The sequence below is a fragment of the Tachypleus tridentatus genome, chromosome 6, assembly GCF_004210375.1.
Source record: "Tachypleus tridentatus isolate NWPU-2018 chromosome 6, ASM421037v1, whole genome shotgun sequence".
In the NCBI taxonomy this organism is placed as follows: domain Eukaryota; kingdom Metazoa; phylum Arthropoda; class Merostomata; order Xiphosura; family Limulidae; genus Tachypleus; species Tachypleus tridentatus.
The window spans coordinates 79,037,838-79,058,130 of NC_134830.1; the positions used below are offsets into that span (position 1 = coordinate 79,037,838).

General features: G+C 31.8%; 1 protein-coding gene across 1 annotated transcript in view; it reads right to left on the minus strand.

The window, feature by feature from the left end:
* Positions 1-9,821: 9,821 nt before the first annotated feature.
* The window catches only part of LOC143252876 (oxysterol-binding protein-related protein 2-like), a 108,962-nt gene continuing 98,490 nt past the window's right edge, over positions 9,822-20,293 (minus strand). Inside the window, exons 11-13 of the mRNA XM_076505676.1 lie at positions 16,064-16,187; positions 14,630-14,720; positions 9,822-14,195 (exon numbers count right to left, since the gene is read on the minus strand). Of these exons, the coding sequence (XP_076361791.1) occupies positions 14,093-14,195; positions 14,630-14,720; positions 16,064-16,187 (318 nt within the window). The 3' untranslated portion in view covers positions 9,822-14,092. The remainder of the gene's footprint in view (positions 14,196-14,629; positions 14,721-16,063; positions 16,188-20,293) is intronic.

The window sequence follows — 20,293 nt, forward strand, 5'->3', positions numbered from 1 at the left end:
TATATTAGAGTGTTTTTCTATTAGTCTTTGCAATCTGGTGTCAAATGAAGTGAAAGGTACTCTGATTACATAATGGTTGTTGGTAGGTGTGTCACATCTGAAACTGGTTGGGAATTAGACCTGTGAGGCGCAGGTAGTTTAGACGCTTGAACTCGTAAACTTAGGGTCGCGTGTTCGAATCCTTGTTACATCATATATATATATATATTCACCCTTTCGTAATTTCAAAATGTCTATTTCATCTCGGAGAAAATTTTTTCAATAAATTATTTACTGCAGAAGATAAAGGATGTATTCTTAATATTATTAAACTGCCTATTTTAAATGTGTCTCCTATGTTTGTAGGCTTGTTGCTGTTGCTTCTGAGCCTTTTCAATGTTAGATCTTGCCTACTATATGACATCTTGTGATTCTGCGGTTTATTCGTCTGTGAGTGGAGGCCCAAATGGTATTTTATCAGTCGGTCCTAAGAAAGGAAGATCGCGTTCCATGTGGAGTTTGACTGACAGCTAACCTGTAGACTCATGAATATAAATTTTAATGGTTAAAGAACATTCAGATAAATTCCCCAAGTTTGATCATATTTTCAAGGTAAGCATATATCATTCTACTTATATTTCTATTTACTTTCTTAGCGATGCTAGACTGGAGATAATATTGAGTTATAAAGATATATTTAATTCCCATGGCTTTATTAGTTTCACCCATTAATCAGTTTGTTTGTTTTTACAATCGCCTTCACAGTTATTTATTTAAGAGGATATAATTCAACCTATTAATTTGTTACAACCAACAAATAACCATTCTCTTTACTATTTTTAGAATAAGTCCCCTTAATGTCTTCTCCTATTATCTTACCCTGTTCATTAAATTCATGCTTTACATAAATTCAGCTGGTTACTTTTGATCAAATTAAATGGTTTGACAAACATGGCATGACAACACATAATTTTAATGTCTTTTCTGATACCAGTCTAATAATCACGTCTGTACAATTTTTGTTGCTATTTGGAAGCCTAGATAACCACTCCTAGGATGATCATACAAATTTGACTAACATCGCCAGTCTCAGTGTTTTGGGCATAACAGGTTTGAATTTAATATTACTAACAACACTTTTATGTAATAAGAAACATTTTCAATGAAGACATAGTGTGTGGATATATTTACGATCTTTGCAACTAGAGTAAAATCCTTTTGTAACAGTTCAGTTTTCAAATAATCGTGTATTTGCTTAAATCCATCAACTTCAGCGTGTCCACTTACCAGTTGTTAACATTGACAATGGCAAAAAAGTTTTGGTGATACCTTACCAACGTTCAATTCCAAAGTTCCTTCTGGAGATTAGTAGAATGTCTAGACAGGGCACAGGGTAACTAGTTGTCTTTTTATTTTCTGTGATTGTTTTCAAATATTTAGTCCTATAATTTCAATCACCAATGCGTCAGTTTACTAATTAACTTTAGAGTTGTCTGCAACTATTTCAAGGCAGTTAAAATGATAAATTCTTCTTAATCTAGGCATATCTTAATTTTTATACATCCCAGACTACTTTCTAGTAGTATAGCTTTTCTCTGCTAAATACAATATTCAACTGGCATATGTTATGGCACGCTTCTGTTACAGAACTGCTTTTTATTTAACATTTGAAACACCAAGATGCAAAGAAGTAATATTCCTCTTTCTTGGAAGTAGCAAGACAGAGGATTCATATCTTTTTTAAAGCCTACATTAATTTCTGCAGTTCTGAGGAGGGGTCCATTTCCACCTGATATACTCCCTTCATAATTGACATAAACGTTCAGCAATTGTAACTAAATGTGGAATGAATTAATTACACTGGGCACATATACCTAAAAATGTAATTAACTCTTTGCAGTTTCATGTAGCTGGAAAGTCTTTAACAGCTTTCACTTCTTCATAATTTATGTGTATTTCATCAGAAGCAAGTGTACATCCTAAATATGATACTCTTGTTGGCAAAATTTTCTTTTAAGAACTTTTAAAGTAAGATTAGGTGTACGTAACTTGTAGAAAATCAATTCAAGATATTCCAAGTGTTATTCAAATGTGGATGAAAACACTATAATATTGTTTATATAATTCTTAGAACACTCAGTTACTCCTGCTAAAGCCTTATGCCTTTGAAAGATGGCAGGGGCATTTTTTAAAATCAAAATTTTAAATTAATGAAGTCCGTTATCAATTATGAAGACAGTTTATGTCGATCCTCCATCTTAACATATTTGTTGACCCAGATATATTATGTTATATTTGTGGCAAATTTGTTCTCATAAAACAAAGGCAAAACATTACATAATTCGTCAAAAAAGAATATTATGCATATTTTGGAATAAAGCTTGGGAACCAAAACAAATCATAAGTTCTATACAAATTTTGTAATATTTGTATCAAAGAGTTGAGACAGTGGACTATAGATAAAAAGAAATTGCCTTTTGGAATTTTAACAGTCTTTCGTGAGCTTAGAAACCACGCAGATGAGTGCAATTTTTGCTCATGTACAAGGCTACAATACTCAAAATAAAAGAAAGTTTCTTATTCAAACCTTTAATCTACTGCAAGGCCTGGTGTACCTGTACTTATACCAACAGAGATTCTTGATACAATTTCATCTGATTTTGGATCTTATGGCAATAGAAATGATGATAGATATTGCTTTCAAACTGAAACATCTCATGAATCATCACTTTTCACATAAGGTGAAATTGATTAATTGGGCCTTCCAAACGATACTTCAGAGGATTCTGGGTCCAGACTTCATGCTAAAAACTTACTTTCACCAAGTACACCATTTTACTGGTACAGAAATCGTGAAAAAGAGTTGATACCATAATTTTTGCAAAAAGGCTCATTAGTTCATAGCAACAATATTACTGAATTAATACCAAGATTCATGAAGCAGCACTCTTTGAATCGAGTACGTGGCGATTGCTGATTCAATCTTCCCACAGAAGTTAAAAGGTTTTTCACAATAGTAGCATATATACAACTGTTTCATATTGCTCAATTGGTTAACTTAAAGGAAATGTACGAAAATCTCAAACTTCTTCTTAATAAGTTCAAATACAAAGCACATAGTTGGCTACCTTTTGTAAAATTAAAAGTTCTTCGTATATTGCTGAACCAACTATCCGATTATACAAAATTTACATGTTTGTTTGTGTGAATCAGACAGCGGAGCATGAAATCAACACTGGATGAAAAAGTACTGGCCATGCAGAGACAGTCTCATCCAGAATTGAAAACATTAAAGGTAAAAGTTTGTTGACAAAAAGAATGTCCTATTAACTCCACATCACATAAAATTCGACTTTATGAAGCAGTTTATAAAGGACTTAGACAAAGATGACAACTGTTTCAAGTATCTATGCAAACAGTTTCAAGCTCTTTTGGAAGTGAAACTTAGGGAAATGACTTTAAATTCGAAAGAACATTGTGGAAAGATAAAAAAGAAACGTAAACTGCCTTTAAACATGTTATTATCAAATTTTAAGGAAACAAGAAGGACCGAAATAACTAAAGTATTGTCAATAACATTCTCAATAAATTCAAAGAGTTGGGTTGATATATGAACCTGACAGTTCATTTCTTACACTCACATATTGATTACTTCCGTGAAAATCGAAGAACAAGAAAAAATATTTCATCAAGGCATCAGGAAAGGTGGAATATCATCTTGATAAGTAATTACTACTTGTCATTTAAAAAAATATTCCAGACAAAATACATAAAAGAAAAGCCCCAACACATAGCTTTTAGACTAAAAGACCCAGATTTTGCAAAAAGGCCCGGCATGGCCAAGCGTGTTAAGGCGTGCGACTCGAAATCTGAGGATCGCGGGTTCGCATCTCCGTCGCGCCAAACATGCTCTCCCTTTCAGCCGTGGAGCCGTTATAATGTGACGGTCAATTCCACTTTTCATTGGTAAAAGAGTAGCCCAAGGGTTGGCGGTGGGTGGTGATGACTAACTGCCTTCTCTCTGGTCTTAAGCTGCCAAATCAGAGATGGCTAGAGCAGATAGCTCTCGTGTAGCTTTGCACAAAATTCAAAGAACAAAGGATCACCTATTTTTCTGGGTTCTACTCTTTTATGCTCTAGGTCAACTGTTATTAAACTATGCACTGTAAACCCCTCTCTTTTTTTGTTTGATGTACAATTTCTGGTATTGTAATTATTATATGGTGCATGGAGATTTACTATCCATAGGCAGTCAAGCTATATGAAGCTACTCGCACTTCACACCCATGTCTCTGCATGAAGCAGTTTTTATATATACACTTTCAAGATTTATAATTGAATTATCAAAATGTTAGATTAATGTCATATTTATAGCAGTTTTGTTCTGTTGTCATCCTTTGGGAACAGTTTCTAGTGACTGAAACAAATTCTGTCCTGTCTTTATTATGAGTTCATACTTGTCTAATGAGCTCTTCATTTGAGCTCTTCTAGACCTTCAACAGAAATAAATTATATAATTTGTTCTAAGCCCATAATTCCTACAAGGTGAATTTAATTTTTTATCTGCAACTTTAATTTTTTCAACTACGATCGCCACCTGGAAAGCTTTCTTTAAAGATGCATACCTACTTTGCTTTAGCTTAAATCACATATTATAATCCGCTACGGCATCTACTAATTAATCACAGGCCAACAAATCTAGCGTGGAGCATCTGGGTAAGGTAAATGGGTAAGTACTTTCAAATATTCTGAAATTTTGGATTTGTTCTCATGTTTCATCGACACTTTACTTCTGAATATGTTTGAAAAATTTCTTTTTGGTGTGTCACTTCAAATCTGCTTCATAAGACAATCACCATTGCTTGATAGTTGATATGGCCTCGGTTGAGAGATTGCTTAATGTTGTCAAGTCTTATTCTTTCAAATGAGCAAAAACATGGAAAGCTAATTGTTCACTATTACATTCCTTTAGTTTTGTAATTATTTCGCACTCAATCTGGTATGCCTTCCATGACATGTTTCTGGTTAATATGTTAGTTTATGAAGTGAGTAATATTGGAACTTTATGAGGAAGGATATAGTTGTAAAAGTCCAGGGATGTGCTGCAGTCACAGGCAGCAGAGCAGAAATTGTAATAGGTATTGGCAAGATATGTTATTCCTTTTAATATTTCACAGATAATGATGTTTGTTGCTGAAGTTCTTGGGAGAGGTGTGGCTTGTTTCTTCTTTTCATTTACAAATCAATTTTCTGGTGTCATTGAAATTCTTCTGCACCTCGTTGATTTCGATATTATAATATTTTTGCACTCTATAGATGAGTTTCTTGTACATCTCCAAATTCGTCATTATAATCTCTGTGCACTGTACAAGTTCTATTTGTACTTCCTTGATACCTTTGGCCAGGTGGTTAAGGCGCTCGATTCGCAATCTGAGGGTCGCGGGTTAGTCCCACTATTCATCGGTAAAAGAGTAGCCCAAGAGTTGTCAGTGTGCAGTAATGACTAGTTGCTCTCCCTCTAGTTTTACACTGCTGAATTATGGACGCATAGCACAGACAGCCTTCGTGTAGCTTTGTACGAACAACGTTAACAAAAATGCCAAAGTACATAACATTTCTTTCTTAACCTGAAGATGACCTGTTCTGTACTTTACTTCAATTAAAGTGTTAATATATATATCAGCCGTCTTGAGAATATATTTTCACTTCAAGTGGGTTTCTCGTCATCACGAGAAATAATAACTTATTTTTTGAATGTTCTTTTTCTCTAATGCACGACCCAAAACTGGCTGAGTACTAATTAACACATTTACTAACTAACTTGTTAAATCTGGTGATTCTACAAAACATTTATTTTTCCATAAATCTCACAACAGTTCAAGATGCGTCGTCAAATATAAGTACTCACATACTTTTAATCATCACTGCTTCATGAATACAGTCAAAATTCTAACCTTAACAATCTGCAGAGGAACATCTTAATAGAAAATAATAATTACTTTGAATGAATTAATAAAATACAAATTAAAGGAAAACTCCTTCATATTAATAAATTTTTGAATTTCGCGCAAAGCTACACGAGGGCTATCTGCGCTAGTTGTCCCTAATTTAACAGTGTAAGACTAGAGGGAAGGCGGATAATCATCACCACTCACCGCCAATTCTTGGGCTACTATTTTACCCACGAATAGTGGGATTGATCGTGACATTATAACGCCCCCACGGCTGAAAGGGTGCGCATGTTTGGTGGGACGGGGATTCGAACCCGCGACCCTCGGATTACGACTTTCTTTATTAAGCTTACTTGGCAGCAGGTCCCTTAAAATGTTTTGCATCCTCAAGCAATTCATGAACAAATTCTTTCTCCTTTGATACATTAAATCTTGTAAAGTTAGTAGATAGCCCGTCCTGAAAGAGCGTGCACTACATGCAATGCAATTCCTGGCTGCTCAGTGAACTAGTCTTACGGTCGAGATAATTTCGAGTGCGCTCTCGTAATTTTCATCGGATTGAAGGAGATGCTGGAACCATCAGTTGCCGGATAATTGGTGGTGTACCTTTAGTATATATATATATATATATAAACAATATGTTTGAAATTTTACACCAATAGAATACAGTCGATGTTTGAAGTTGCTTAAAATGTATGCCTTTTATTAATTAAACTGTATTAAACTGTCCAAATAAACTTAATTTCACAGCATAAATCTTTCTACTGAGTTGATTGCATTGTATTGCACATGATGCTAATAAATTATTGTGCTATTACAATAACTTAAAACTCTAGAGAGAATGGGCAAATTCTGGCTACAATTTTGAAATCAGCACCACCAGATTATTGCGAAATACTTGAGTTTTCTCCAGTAGCAAAGTTTTTTATTGCCCAGAGTAATTAGACATTCAGCTTACGCACGTAGGTAAACATTTGTTATATGTAGATTTGCATATTAACGGATCCTGACACTTCACTTCGGTATGTGTTACAGTAAACATAAGTAGTCAGTCATCAGTGATGAATGTTTAAACTATGAGTTGATAGAACTTGAGGAACTCTTGTCTATTAAGAACGTTTCGTACATGCTTCATGGAAATGAAATTTGGTATGGTCACAGTCCACAAAATATCTGGTCATTTAATGTATTGTTTAGTTTTGCCTGAATATTCAGAAACATTAGTCATGCAAAACTAACATTCAGTTAAATAAGTCACCATATTATGGAAATTACAAATAGCATACTTGCTTTTATCTTATTCAGCTAGTGTATCAAGTCAGACTGTACAATACACAAATAACACCTAATCTTTTTTTTCGTCACCTTGGTTTAAGAAAGATGTTGGCCAGTCTAACAGATCGAGGACAAGTTGAAGACGAAGTTAGCTATATTAGTATACGGCAGCAGTCGTAAGATGTGGTCAATATAATGTTTAACATTAATGGTAACACTCTATAAGCTGTAGAGGTCGATATATTTACCAATGCTTATTTTTATTTCTGTCCAAAAGTACTTCCATCGCTAACAATATTTGTCGTTTGTCTTTATAAAACTAAAGTTGAAGCTGAAAAAAAAGAATGTTGCTCTACATGTTGTTGGACTACTAGACATATTCTTCGTTAAAAGAATTACAGGAAAGCTATTTTGTGTTTTTCTTTAAGCGGAATGCAATTTAAAAGAGTCTCACATATGAGCCGTCTTTGGGAAACTTGTTTTCTACATTTTATATACAAGCATGGCATTTACATGTAGCTGCAATTAACTGATTCTAAGAGTGGGTGCTTACAGTTGTGGTGAATCAGGATCGGTATGTCGCGGTTTTATGCTTGTGTTGTGAATGATGCGCCGCATTTTCCAAGTGTTCAAACACCTTTGGCTTGGAAGCGGTTCCACGTCTGTTAACAGCATTTTATAACACTTGAAACCAAACCACATCATGCTATTGTTATTCGCCTATTTTCATTAAACGTGAAACACTAAACAAGGTTTAATATAGCTTAGGTTGAATGAATAGTTATCTTCACTGTAGACAACATGGCTGATTATCACGTATCTTATTTGCACAACAAAGTACTTTGAAAAGTAAGCACAATTATTTTTAACAGTAGGGTTCCTGTAATTATTACATCGTAAACTTCAGTATTACCCTTTACTTGTTTTCCAGAATAGCATTTCGTCAATTTGAACCCTATGCCCTACAATTTTATTAAGCGCCTATATTTTAACAATATTCACTATTTTCTGTTCATTAAAAAGGGTTTTCGCTTGCAAATGTTTACTAAAAACCAACCAGCCAATAAAGACTTAACAATTTGCTTCTTTCTTCAGTTACGCTTTACTTTATTCAAAATATTTGCTATTAGATGACTAATCATGTACAAACGTTTGTCTGATTTTGATCAGCATGAACTTTTAAGTCATATTCATAAATTAATTTACCTTTCAAGTATATTTGATTTTTTTATGAATTTTTTTTAATCTCAACTTCTTGTGATAGTTTTTAAAAAACGAAAACTCTGAAAAAAAGAATGTTATCCACAGAGCAACATTGGCGACACTTATCTGTATTAAAACAATAATTATGAAAGTGAGTAGTGGGAGTAAACTTAGATAATAAACTGTGTTTAAACTATATATAGCCAATTTGTATAAAGTTATAAAACTAAATAACTATAAAATCAAATAACCATTCAACATTTCTTTCTGTATGCAACAAGCATTATGTTAAGAGACATAAAAAAGTTGAGCCTACACATTTCGCCGAGCTAAACGTGAAATATTTTTTATACAAAAAGTATCAAGCTAAGAGACATAAACAAGTTGAAATTACTATATATTTTGGCCAGTTAAAGATGCAATGTTTTTTTTTTTTATGCGACAATAACTAGATTAATAGAAATAAACAAGCTTGAGCTTATATGCTTTGGCAGCCTAAACATGATTTTTTTATTTAAAAAAATTATGTTAAGAGACATAAACAAGTTCAGATTATTAAATCTTTCGGCCAGCCAAAGATACAATGCTTCTTTTTTTAATTCAACAGTTAGTAGGTTAAGAGAAATAAACAAGTTGAGGTTACATGTTTTGGCCCGCTAAACATGTTCATTCATCACCAGAGGTGAAAAATTAAAATTACAGCTCAAAAACAATTCTAGATACCTAGTGATTATTATTATGTAATATGTGAAAAGTGTGAGAAAAAAAACACATTATATAGCTTATTAGTTCAGAATACAACATTTAGGTCCTATTTACAAATAAAGGATTTAATTATTAGTGAATACAGAGTACCAAAATTCTGAATCAAGTATTTGATTTAAAATATCAGTTGAATACTTACATATTTTTAGCGATTCAGAAAATTAACATTTTAATATAGGAACAATTAACCAGTAATTCAGTTTTGTACCCTTTTTGATGAAACTATTAGCGAGCAATTGAATTTTTTCAAATCTATGTCGATTACGTTATCAACGTACCCTCTATCTTTTACAATACATTTAAGAACTTTTAGTTTTTCCACTAGATAATAATTTACATTGCATAGAGGGCCTACTAGTTCATGTATTGTGAACTGACAAGTTATTCCACGTGTTTTTAGTTCACCTCTTTTCTTTAAATTTATTTAACAAAAGTCACTATAATTTTTCTTGAACTGTAATTTTAATTTTTTCCACCTTACATAACGGGGGTGAATTTTTAGTTGGTGGAAATATGTCAGGTCAACTTATTCATTTATTTTGATATAATAGGTGTATGAAAATGATTCGTTACACTAAAAACTATGTTGGACATTAACGTAATTTTATAATGGGCCGTGTTATAAAAAATTAACAACATAAAAATTAGTACTAGTACACATCATTTATTTCCACTGTATACATATAAACATTTACATATATATGGTACAAACGATATGTATTGCTTTTTTCTTAACACTGTATTTGTATATAATTTCATCAACCACATGTTTGTTGTATCATAATTATATCATTGACACGAAATCTGCTACTTGTTGGTAAGAGTTCTGTTTTGAGATTTTATTTATATCAATTATGCAAACAGATTAGATAAAGAAAACAAATACAAAAGGATAACTTAAATCCTTAACTTAAAATTCCGACATGCCTAAAATTCGCGTAACGTTTAATACTCAATTCGCAAAACATATTGAAACTCTGTAGAAAACTCACAAAACATTAATATTCGCACGAAACTCGCAAATTTACATATAAATAAAAAGTATTAAAAATACTCGTACAGACTAATTTTAAAATTAGTTTTAAATTTTAAAGGTTTTAAAAGTCAAAAATTCACCGTATTTCAAAGTTTGAATTTTTAACTTAATATTTTTCGTGTTATAAAAAGTAACAATTATAGTCACAAGCATTGTGATAGTTAACAGATTCCATGAATATCGAACACTTATGACAACATACACTTACTACATAAATATGCTTTACTTTTACTTTTCTAAAGACGGTTTAATTATTACTTATGACTTGTACTTTATACTACCAACTATTGACACAGCCTCTGTGACGTAAGTTCAATAGCACATCTTTAATTCATTAATGCACGCTTTATATTTGCGCCACTAGATATTCGTAATCCAGGCTATATTAAAACAATTGTACCGAAAACTATATAAAACAACATAGATATTCTAATCCTGATTACATTAAAACAAATATTTTTTCTTCCCTTCGAAAGCACTATAAAACAACAACAATGAAATTATACTGTTTACTATGTTACTACCGTCAAATACATTGAATATGTTATATGACTTCTATCAATTACATATTTGTTATTAATCCATTATGGTAGTACTTAGGAAGCATAAAGATCCTTACATAATTTTCTCGATATTTCTAACTTGTATGTTACATATTTTAAATCATCTCTTTCAAGATTGGGTCTTACGAAAAAACCGAAACAAGTTACTTTCATGACTTTCATTAAATGACTGAATTTGCAAGGCTTGAAATAATCATTTAAAATACGGAAATCTCATACAATGAAATTCCAACTGTTTGAGTGAATATACTACTACGATATAAAATTGTGTCAGAGCATTTAATTAATTTCTAGAAACACAAAGCAGTGCATAACACAAATTAGTAGAGAGAACAATCCCATAAAAAAAGGGAATGGGTTCGTCTTAATTTTAGTAAATATTATTATATTAACCAGTCCAATAAATTTGACTAACTAGCTTCAGAAGGGAACAGCTTCCATCAGTCAACTAAGATTAGTTTAACATATATGATTGGTATAATATACAGTTTACGGTTATCTCATTTCTTTGAATCTTTTGCTCCCAGTTGCTCATCTGTAAGTGAGAGAGTTTATAACGCTAAAATCGGGTTTCGACACCTATAGTAGGCATAGCACAGATATATTACTGTGTAGCTATAATTCGGATGTTTTATTTTAAATACAAGAGTATTCTGTGAGTTTCGTTTTTGAAGTACAAACCTACATAATAGGCTATCTACACTATGCTCGCCAGAAGTATCAAAACCCAGTTTTTAGCGTTATAAGCCTTCATAGTTACTGCTGAGCCACTATGGTACATACTATGTGAGAAAGTAAATGATTAGTATTCTTTGAAAAGCAGATTTTATTGTACTTGTGTAATTTCAAATACACAGTGCAACAACCTAATACTATCAATACAGTGGCAAAGAAAACGAACAGCTAATAAGGACAGAAAAGTAACTCACACACCAAAAAAGGAAAAGTTCATTCAAAACTAACTTATTTTCAGTCTTCATTAACTTCAGTTAAAAGTGAAAACACAAAGGTTTCATGTTCTACCACTTTTCTTAAAACAATATTAATAACTTATTTCCGTCACTATAAAAGCATAAATGTTTTACAGTGACCATGTTTTAAAAATATTGGGGATGCAAAATCCGTTTCATTGGATTGCTCTCGCTGTTTTGCAAATGCAGGTAATGTATTTTATTTGATTTTGAAAAAAAAGTATTTAGCTTACAATTACTTCACCATTTGATATGTCAAGTTTATATTAGTCTTGCTTTTTTAGCAGATATCAAATAATGCCCCTCACACAGGTGCAATTTCTATATGGATGAGCATGTTTTTTATCGCAAGTACGTTCGTGCAAGAGTTTATAACGTTACAATTATAGTTTCGATCTTCCAGTCGGTGGCATCCAAGTTTACCCATTGTGCATCTCTGCGCTAAGCTTCACTTCTCCCAATAAACAATACTAAATCAGTTTAGGTTAAAAATTATAAATCAAAATTACATATGTTTGGACTTTATAGTCTGATTAAGTTATTTATATTCCTACAAAAATACAATTCACAGTGAACTTATGTATATTTGTGGCAGAAACATATTTTTATATTTAGCGAAAAGTAACTAAATGCTAATTGACCTAAATTAATCAAAGAAAAACATAACAATGTAAAAAGTATGAGGTCAACAGCGTCAAACAACCGATTCTGATGGTATCTTTAAGTTTGTAAGCTGCCCTGCCGTTCATTTAACAATAGTTCATGAGATATGATAACACTGACACTCTAAAAACAGTAAACAACTTTTAAAATAACTGCATGTTAAATCTTGCAAACAACAAAGTCTTCCAAAAAGCTAAGTGTTTCAAATGAATTAAGAAAATAGAGCTATATCTATAAATCTAAATGCATCGAATGCAATAGATTCTTCAAAGAATAATTCTTTAGCATTGCTATGGAAAACTTCTAACTCTCCGAAATTACTAAAACTTCCTTCTATAAAAATGCGTATAATACACATGTGTAATAACTCTGGTAGATCATTCTTGAACGTTTGGATGCTGTGAGATACATTATTTAATTTTCATCATTTTTATGTATATATTATACATACATAAACTATACACATAAATCTACAAAATATTTCCACTATTATTTTAATTTTCTATCTCTTACGTTTTGCACATAGATCTCTATTCGAAATCACATTTACAACTCAACTACTTGCATGCCCAAACAAATACAAAGACGATTACTAACAGATCTTTATGACTAGCGTTTAATCATTTTTAGTACGGTATTTAAGAATGTACGTTTAATTATGAACATGAGGGTTTCATCTTAATTTTAAAATTCAGATAGTAAACGGCATTTTGTTTACCCAAGGAAAATAAATGATGAAAACTTATAAGTTCTGGAAACAAACAGGCATTTAAAAATTGTCGAGACGTTTCTTTTAGTTTGTTTTCTTTGAAGTACGTTAGATTTTACGCTTATTATAAATAATTGCAAAATACCTGTTGACACTCAAGCAAAAGGATAGTTTAGTTAACATATCACTGTTATTTCAAAATCATAAGTTTGTTTCAGGTTATTCACAAACATTTTATCTCATTAAACAACAAATCCTACTAAATTAAGATAAATACTAGACTATAGCGTATCGATAGTATTTAAATTGTATCAAATGTTAATTCCGTTATGAAAAATACAAAACAACTGTAAATTAGACATGAACAGTAATACTCAAATAAAAGAAAATTACTGAATATAATCGTATATTCCATTTAAAATGTTTGTATTAATTTTATGCTAATAATTCGAAATAGGAATATGGCTAGGTAGAGAAATGCTAAATTAGAAAAACGAAAATTAATTAACAAAATATTGGTAAGTTCGAATTACTCATGTATATCTTCAGTATTTTTAATTTCACTCAAACACAAACCCAAAGCACTAAATACGAAAACTTCAAATGACAATACTTATAAGTTGAAAATAGCTTACTGTAGTTTTCATTATAAAAATATATAAATCTAAGCATACAAAAACAATATATATTTACAAATAATTAAAAACATTTATATTATTTTGCTCCTAGCCTCCAGAACAATTTTTGATGTAATTTATAATAAAATCCAATTTTAAAATTAAGTACAAACAAGCTTAGTTACTCATATAACCCCCTTAATAGTTCTAATATTTTTCTCTCTTTTTTTTCCATGTTAAGTCAATTAACAAAACATTAAACGAACCATCATAAAAGCGTTTAGTAAGACAGGATTAGACATGTTCCCATTTTTTCATAACAAAGCGTTTACATATCATTCAATTATAGGTCTTGTATTTTCAAAATATATCTGGACAGCGAGAAAATTCTCGTTCCCAGTAACCACCAGTGTATATCCAGTCATCTGCTTTAGTGTAAGGATTGTGTTCTAATTTAAACCATCTGGGAAAAGATATAAAATAAAAGATATATATTTATTAATATCAACGAAGCGTTTCGTTGAAGCATTATTCTGTAACAGTTATAACAATTCTGAATTTTAAACTGAATTTAATTCATCAATTAAAACAAAGCGTATAGATGGAAAGTTGTACACTGAAAATTTTATAATTACGACAATGCCTAAACAATTTTAGAAATAGAATAAAGTTAAATCGTGGTAAAGAAGAACAATTTTCAGAAAAATGAAACATATTATTCTAACTTTAAGTTTGTTGCTTTTTTTTGTAAAAAATATATATTAAACTTGAAGCTATTTCAACATTTAACAAATATGTTTTAACAATTTGATTTCTCTGATTGTAACGTGTCAGTCCACACGTAAATGTTTAAGATACAAATAACTAAACGATTAAATATAGAAAATGATTTGATACCTTGGTTCCCACATGATTTTATGTTTCTTTCTCTGCTTTCTCGCATCCCGTTGCTTTTCTTCGAGCCTGTTTTTTTCATAGGCAGCGCCATCTAGTTCAAGAACAATCTCAATACAACAATTATTTATGAAAAATAATAACTTTACGTTAAGTCTTGTATGCACAATCTTTAACAGTATGATTAATTACATAAACAATAAAACAAAGGAGTCGTATACTTAACTTAAAAATGAAAAGGATATTAATCATAAATCGAAACATCAATTTATATATATGTTAAAACGGCTGGTATGGGTTGAGAAAATTTTTTATGTAGAGAAGCGAACAATGTTTTGACCTTCTTTGGTTATCAACAGATTCACAAAAAAAGAAAGAGGTAACTGACAGATAGCTGACCACATGTTTGAAGGGGGTTGCATAATTGAATGTAGGAATGTAGAGGGTGTGCTTAGATGTTGGATATATTTATTAATATAGGTATAATGATGTTCCTTTGTATTGGTTTATTTTGGACTTGAGTTGTTGTATAAGTAAGGCTTCTTTAATTTTGCGTTTATGTTTGTTTCTTTATTTAGTATTTGGGTGTTTTCTAGAGTTAAGTTGTGTTTATTTGATTTGCAGTGTTCGAAAATGTGTGAAGGTGACTTTTTGTGTTCTATAGATCTGGTTTCCATTTTTCTACTTATTTCTCCAATATAGAAGTCGTGGCAGTTATCACATTGTATCTTATAAATAATGTTGGTGTGGTGTTTGTCAGTGTGGTTTTTACATCGTATAGACCTTAGTTTTGTGAACGGTTTTTGAATAAATTTGGTATTAACTGGAATGTTTACTGTATATATGATTACAGAGAAGTTTACATCCAAGTTCTCGACATGCTTTGGGTGCAACAATCCAGCACTGGTGAAACACTTGAAGATGATTAGCCGTAGAGACAAAGAAAGCAAATTTATAATCAAAGCAACGATGTCAGTAAACACATAAAACTACAATAGAGTTAAGTCAATTTGAAGTAAAAAAAAATGAACACAAACGACGTAAAATATTAAACACAAAATAAATTAATTGTCATACTTAGGTAGCTTGAAAAACTGTAAAAGGTAACAAAATAGATAGATGACAGGTAATTAAAAAGGAACTTATCTCATTTTTGAAGAGTTTTATTTTAAGAAACATAAACGATCTAAATATATCTGATGAGCCATAAATTAAAACCATTCACAACTGCATTGGTCAATAGGTCAAAATCTAGCAACAAATTAAATACTCAGTCAATAAAATGAAAATCAGAAAGGAGAAAGAATAACTTGAGCAAGGATTGATGAGTAATAATGACGAAGACGTAATAATTTGTATTTAGTCACTTCATTCGGCTGAGAGGGAATAAAACTACAAAAAATTCATTATAACTACAGTTTGGTGAAATAATCTTACCTATATCGCCGAGTTCCAGCTTTTGAATGTCTGGACGTAATCGGGAATCAGTTGGTGGAAGCAGTTGTTTCATATCATTGTCTAACTCATTTAGAGCTATGGCAAACAATGTGAAATGATAGTACTGAAAAGAACAACTAAGTCTTACAAGCACGTAGAGCCATAAGAAATGTACATGTCTTGTTATCACGTTATAATTTTAACATAGTTAGATACATTAAACGTAAGTATTTGTTTTGTAGTATTCTTAAAGTCCCTATGTAACGTAATTTATTAAACTACGTTTTCATGGTGTGCATGCAATGTAGAAATGTAGCCTGAAATTTGACGCCAATAAAGTTTTAACTTCGAAATATGCACGACTATCTGAATCTTTAACAGTAATCTAATCTTGAAAGCTTTTCTACAAATACGACACAATTTTAATAATAAACTAAATGTTTGAACTATGTTTCTCTATCACATAATAGGTATTTCATTTTTACTCTGTGGTAGAATGAATAACATTCACTTAAATCAACAGGTTCTTAAATATATAAATAAACTTCCCCATGATAGAAAGTAAAACTATGTATCTTGTGTTATTTAACTTACAGCTATGAATATAAACGTAATTAAGACTACTAATCTAGTGTCATCCATCACGTGTAGCTCAACTCGAGCTGAAATGGACAACGCACACTGTAACTCTCTCTGTGCAACAGTGAGGGATTTTGTGGATTAATGTACGTAGAAAGATATAAGAAGTAGTTTTTCACTGGTGAAATAAAAAAAGCAAGATGTGTTGTTAATATTGACAAAAAAGGAACCGTTATTACAAGAAAACAGAAAATCATTTGTATCAAGATCTGAGTGTCAAGAAGCGAAGAAATGCTACCGTGGAAATCTAAGATAAAATAAATCAGTTAACATTGAAGGTAAATAACAAGATAAAAAAGTCGTACTTTATCGAAAATAAACTGTACTTAATTCCACTTAATGTTGAGTTTCTGGTACGTTGAAAATGCAAATTCTAATGGCAGCTTTTTTACTGTGAGTTTTGCAATCATAAAACTTACAGGATAGCTGCAAAAATCAAGACGGATTTTTAGTATGTAATTTGAAAGTTCTTTCATTCGGTAATAAAAAAATCAGAAGCTTACCAGAAAACCACCTGCAAACACAAAGCTTTGAAATTTCATAATCTTTATCAATCTTTGTAAGTATCAACCTATACGTAGTTAAATACTCTTTGTGTGTAAAATACAGTCAACTCTTTTTTGTTTGGAAGCCCCCCGCTAGTACAGCGGTAAGTCTACGGATTTACATCGCTAAAATCAGGGATTCGTTTCCCCTTGATAGGCTCAACAGATAGCCCCATGTGGCTTTCCTATAAGAAAAAGCATAAGTTTGTTTGCAAATGTAAAATATTCTATATACATTCTGTCATCAAGTATTACTTTAATTTAACGTTTATGAAACTATTATAACCTTATTTACTGCAATGAAAAGTAGAAATGTACTATGTGTATGTACTACTCATATTCAGTCATAGCTTTTCATCATAAGCCTGATGAAACTGGTGTTTATGTGTGAGTTAAATTCAAGTGAATTGTGGTCTAAATGTAACATGTTTCTAATAATATATATTTTTATATCCATTTGTATGTAAGTAGTTATCCCCCACTCTGGACAAACGCGCTGATTTCCTGCTTCAGAAAGTGAATGAGGGATGATGCCATCAAAAAACGATGGCGTCATAGTTCTATCAAATGTCACTAGAGGTAGAGTTAGTAGGCCGCCATGACTAGGGACCATGATATTAGAGTGATGACGTCATATTTTCACAAATTCTCACCCGAGAGCGAGCTGCAAGAAGCCATTGGGAGCGGCCATGACGTAATAATTTCATAAAGTGGAAACAATTCAATCAGGTTGTATCAAATCATTAATTTTTTACTTAATTAATTTCCTAAAATGAATGCTATATATTTTCTAACCATGTATATACAAACAGTCCAGAAAATTAATTAAAGTTTTTGCTTTCAGTTCTTTGACTCCCCCCCCGTTAGTACAGCGGTATGTCTCCGGATTTACAACGCTAAAATCAGGGGTTCGATTCTTCTCGGTGGGCTCAGCAGATAGCCTGATGTGGCTCTGCTATAAGAAAGCACACACTTGTTTGACTTTATGATATCAACATAACTTGACAAAATAATCCGCTACATATTTTACAAGGAGAAATATATCAGACATATACATCATGTTACGAAATTAATTGTTTTTCAATGTGTCTCAACATGCAATTACATCATCAATAAAACGTTCATTAAATATTGTGCAATAATTAAACATACACTTTCAAAACTTTGACGTTATGCTATAATTCGACAAAATATTTATTTATACACATGATTCTTCATAGTTTCACCTGTTACGTATTATAATTTACTTTGGACGAGTCTTCAATTTATTATGCTACGTTCGTTACGTATAATGATTTTAAATAACCGGAAGTTTGAATATAGAAATCAATTAAATGTCGATATGTATTAAATTTACGATACTTGCCGACAAGATTGATACACACAGTTTCCTTTTTAAACACAAATGTATTTTAATATACAAACAACAATTCAATTTGTAATAACAGTTATTACAAATAATGGTTTATATACTGAACCTTTACAAACTTACAAATAATACTAAGTTTTCCTTGATGACGAGAAACCCACTTGACATAAAAATGTATCTCAGAACGGGTATTAACCTGAAGATGACCTAGGAAGGTCTAAACGTTGTTCTCTCCTTATCAGTAAAAGTGTTGATACCTATACCAGCCGTTCTGAGATAAAATACTGAGTTTTATATCTGGTCTGGAACTGAATCTTTTATCAATGTTTATAGAGAGCAAAAGTACACTTTTTTTGACGGCTTGAAGCCTAAGTAAGTTTTTCATCGACGACAATATCTAATGTTCTCGTATAAATAATAACGTCCGAAGTTAATTCCCTGAAGTTGAACGATTCGTTATATTCGAAATCTATAAACGTTTCTGGTAATGTATCTGTAGTTTTCCGATGAATGAGCGTTTATCACAGTTATAGCTTCCAACGCTTATAGTATGCTGACTGTAGCAACCAAACAAAATTCTAAAACCGTCTCTTTTGGTAGAAGTTGGGTAATTCAAAAAGCAACGAACTTTAACTGGATTGGAGATACTTGACCGTGACCAACCTCATGACATAAATAAACAAATTTGGCTTTATAAAAGTCACTCTTTGTGAAATTTACAGTAAGATTTGCTTTCTTAAGCCTCTTATAAACACTACGTAATACACATAAGTGCTCTTCCCAGGTGTTACTGTAAATTACAATATCATCAATTCCAACATCTGACAGATTGTTTAGACATTGATTTATCATTCGCTGAAAATTTACCTGAGAAATTTTATCACAAACGGCATTACACTGTAGTGCTATAATCTACCAGGAGTAACAAAAATAGAAATTTCATTTGCTCTGTGAGTTAGGGAAACAGCCCAGTATCCCTTCAGTAGGTCACATTTTGTTATATATCTGGCCTTTCCAATTTTTCAATACAATCTTCCATTCTTGAAGTGATATGGGAATCTGTCTTTGTCAAAGCATTCACTTTGCGAAAATATGTACTGAATCTAACCGAACTATCAGATTTAGAAACTGGTACACAAGGTGAAGACCACCTAGTCATGCCGGGCCTATTTTTTAGGAGGTAAGAGAACGAGTAATGTATCAAGATTGGTCAGAATGTCAAAATTACTCGGTTTAATGTTACATTCATCTCCAATATTTTCAAAGTTATGAGTGTTTAAGTCAAAGAGACTGCCATCAATATCAGGAGAACACTCAACAGCTAAAATGTTTTTAAATGTATCTCGGATACGATAAGGCTTCAACATATTGATATGATACAACTGATAGTCTTTCACTTTCCGAACAACCTCATAGGGACCACATACCTAACTTTGAGTGAATGTCCCATAGGGGATAACAATACTAAGCCCATGCCACCAGGAAATAACTATGCTCTTCAGCCTTGCGGCCATAAACGTATTTCATTCTAGCTTGAGATGATTTCAAATTTTCTCAAGCCAATTCGAGCCATCTGAACCGTAACTTGGAAATGTAATTCAGTAAGTGCATTTAGTTTGGGTCATTTTCCAAACATTATTCCTTCAGCAACTTCATAGGGACACGCACTGAATGGCC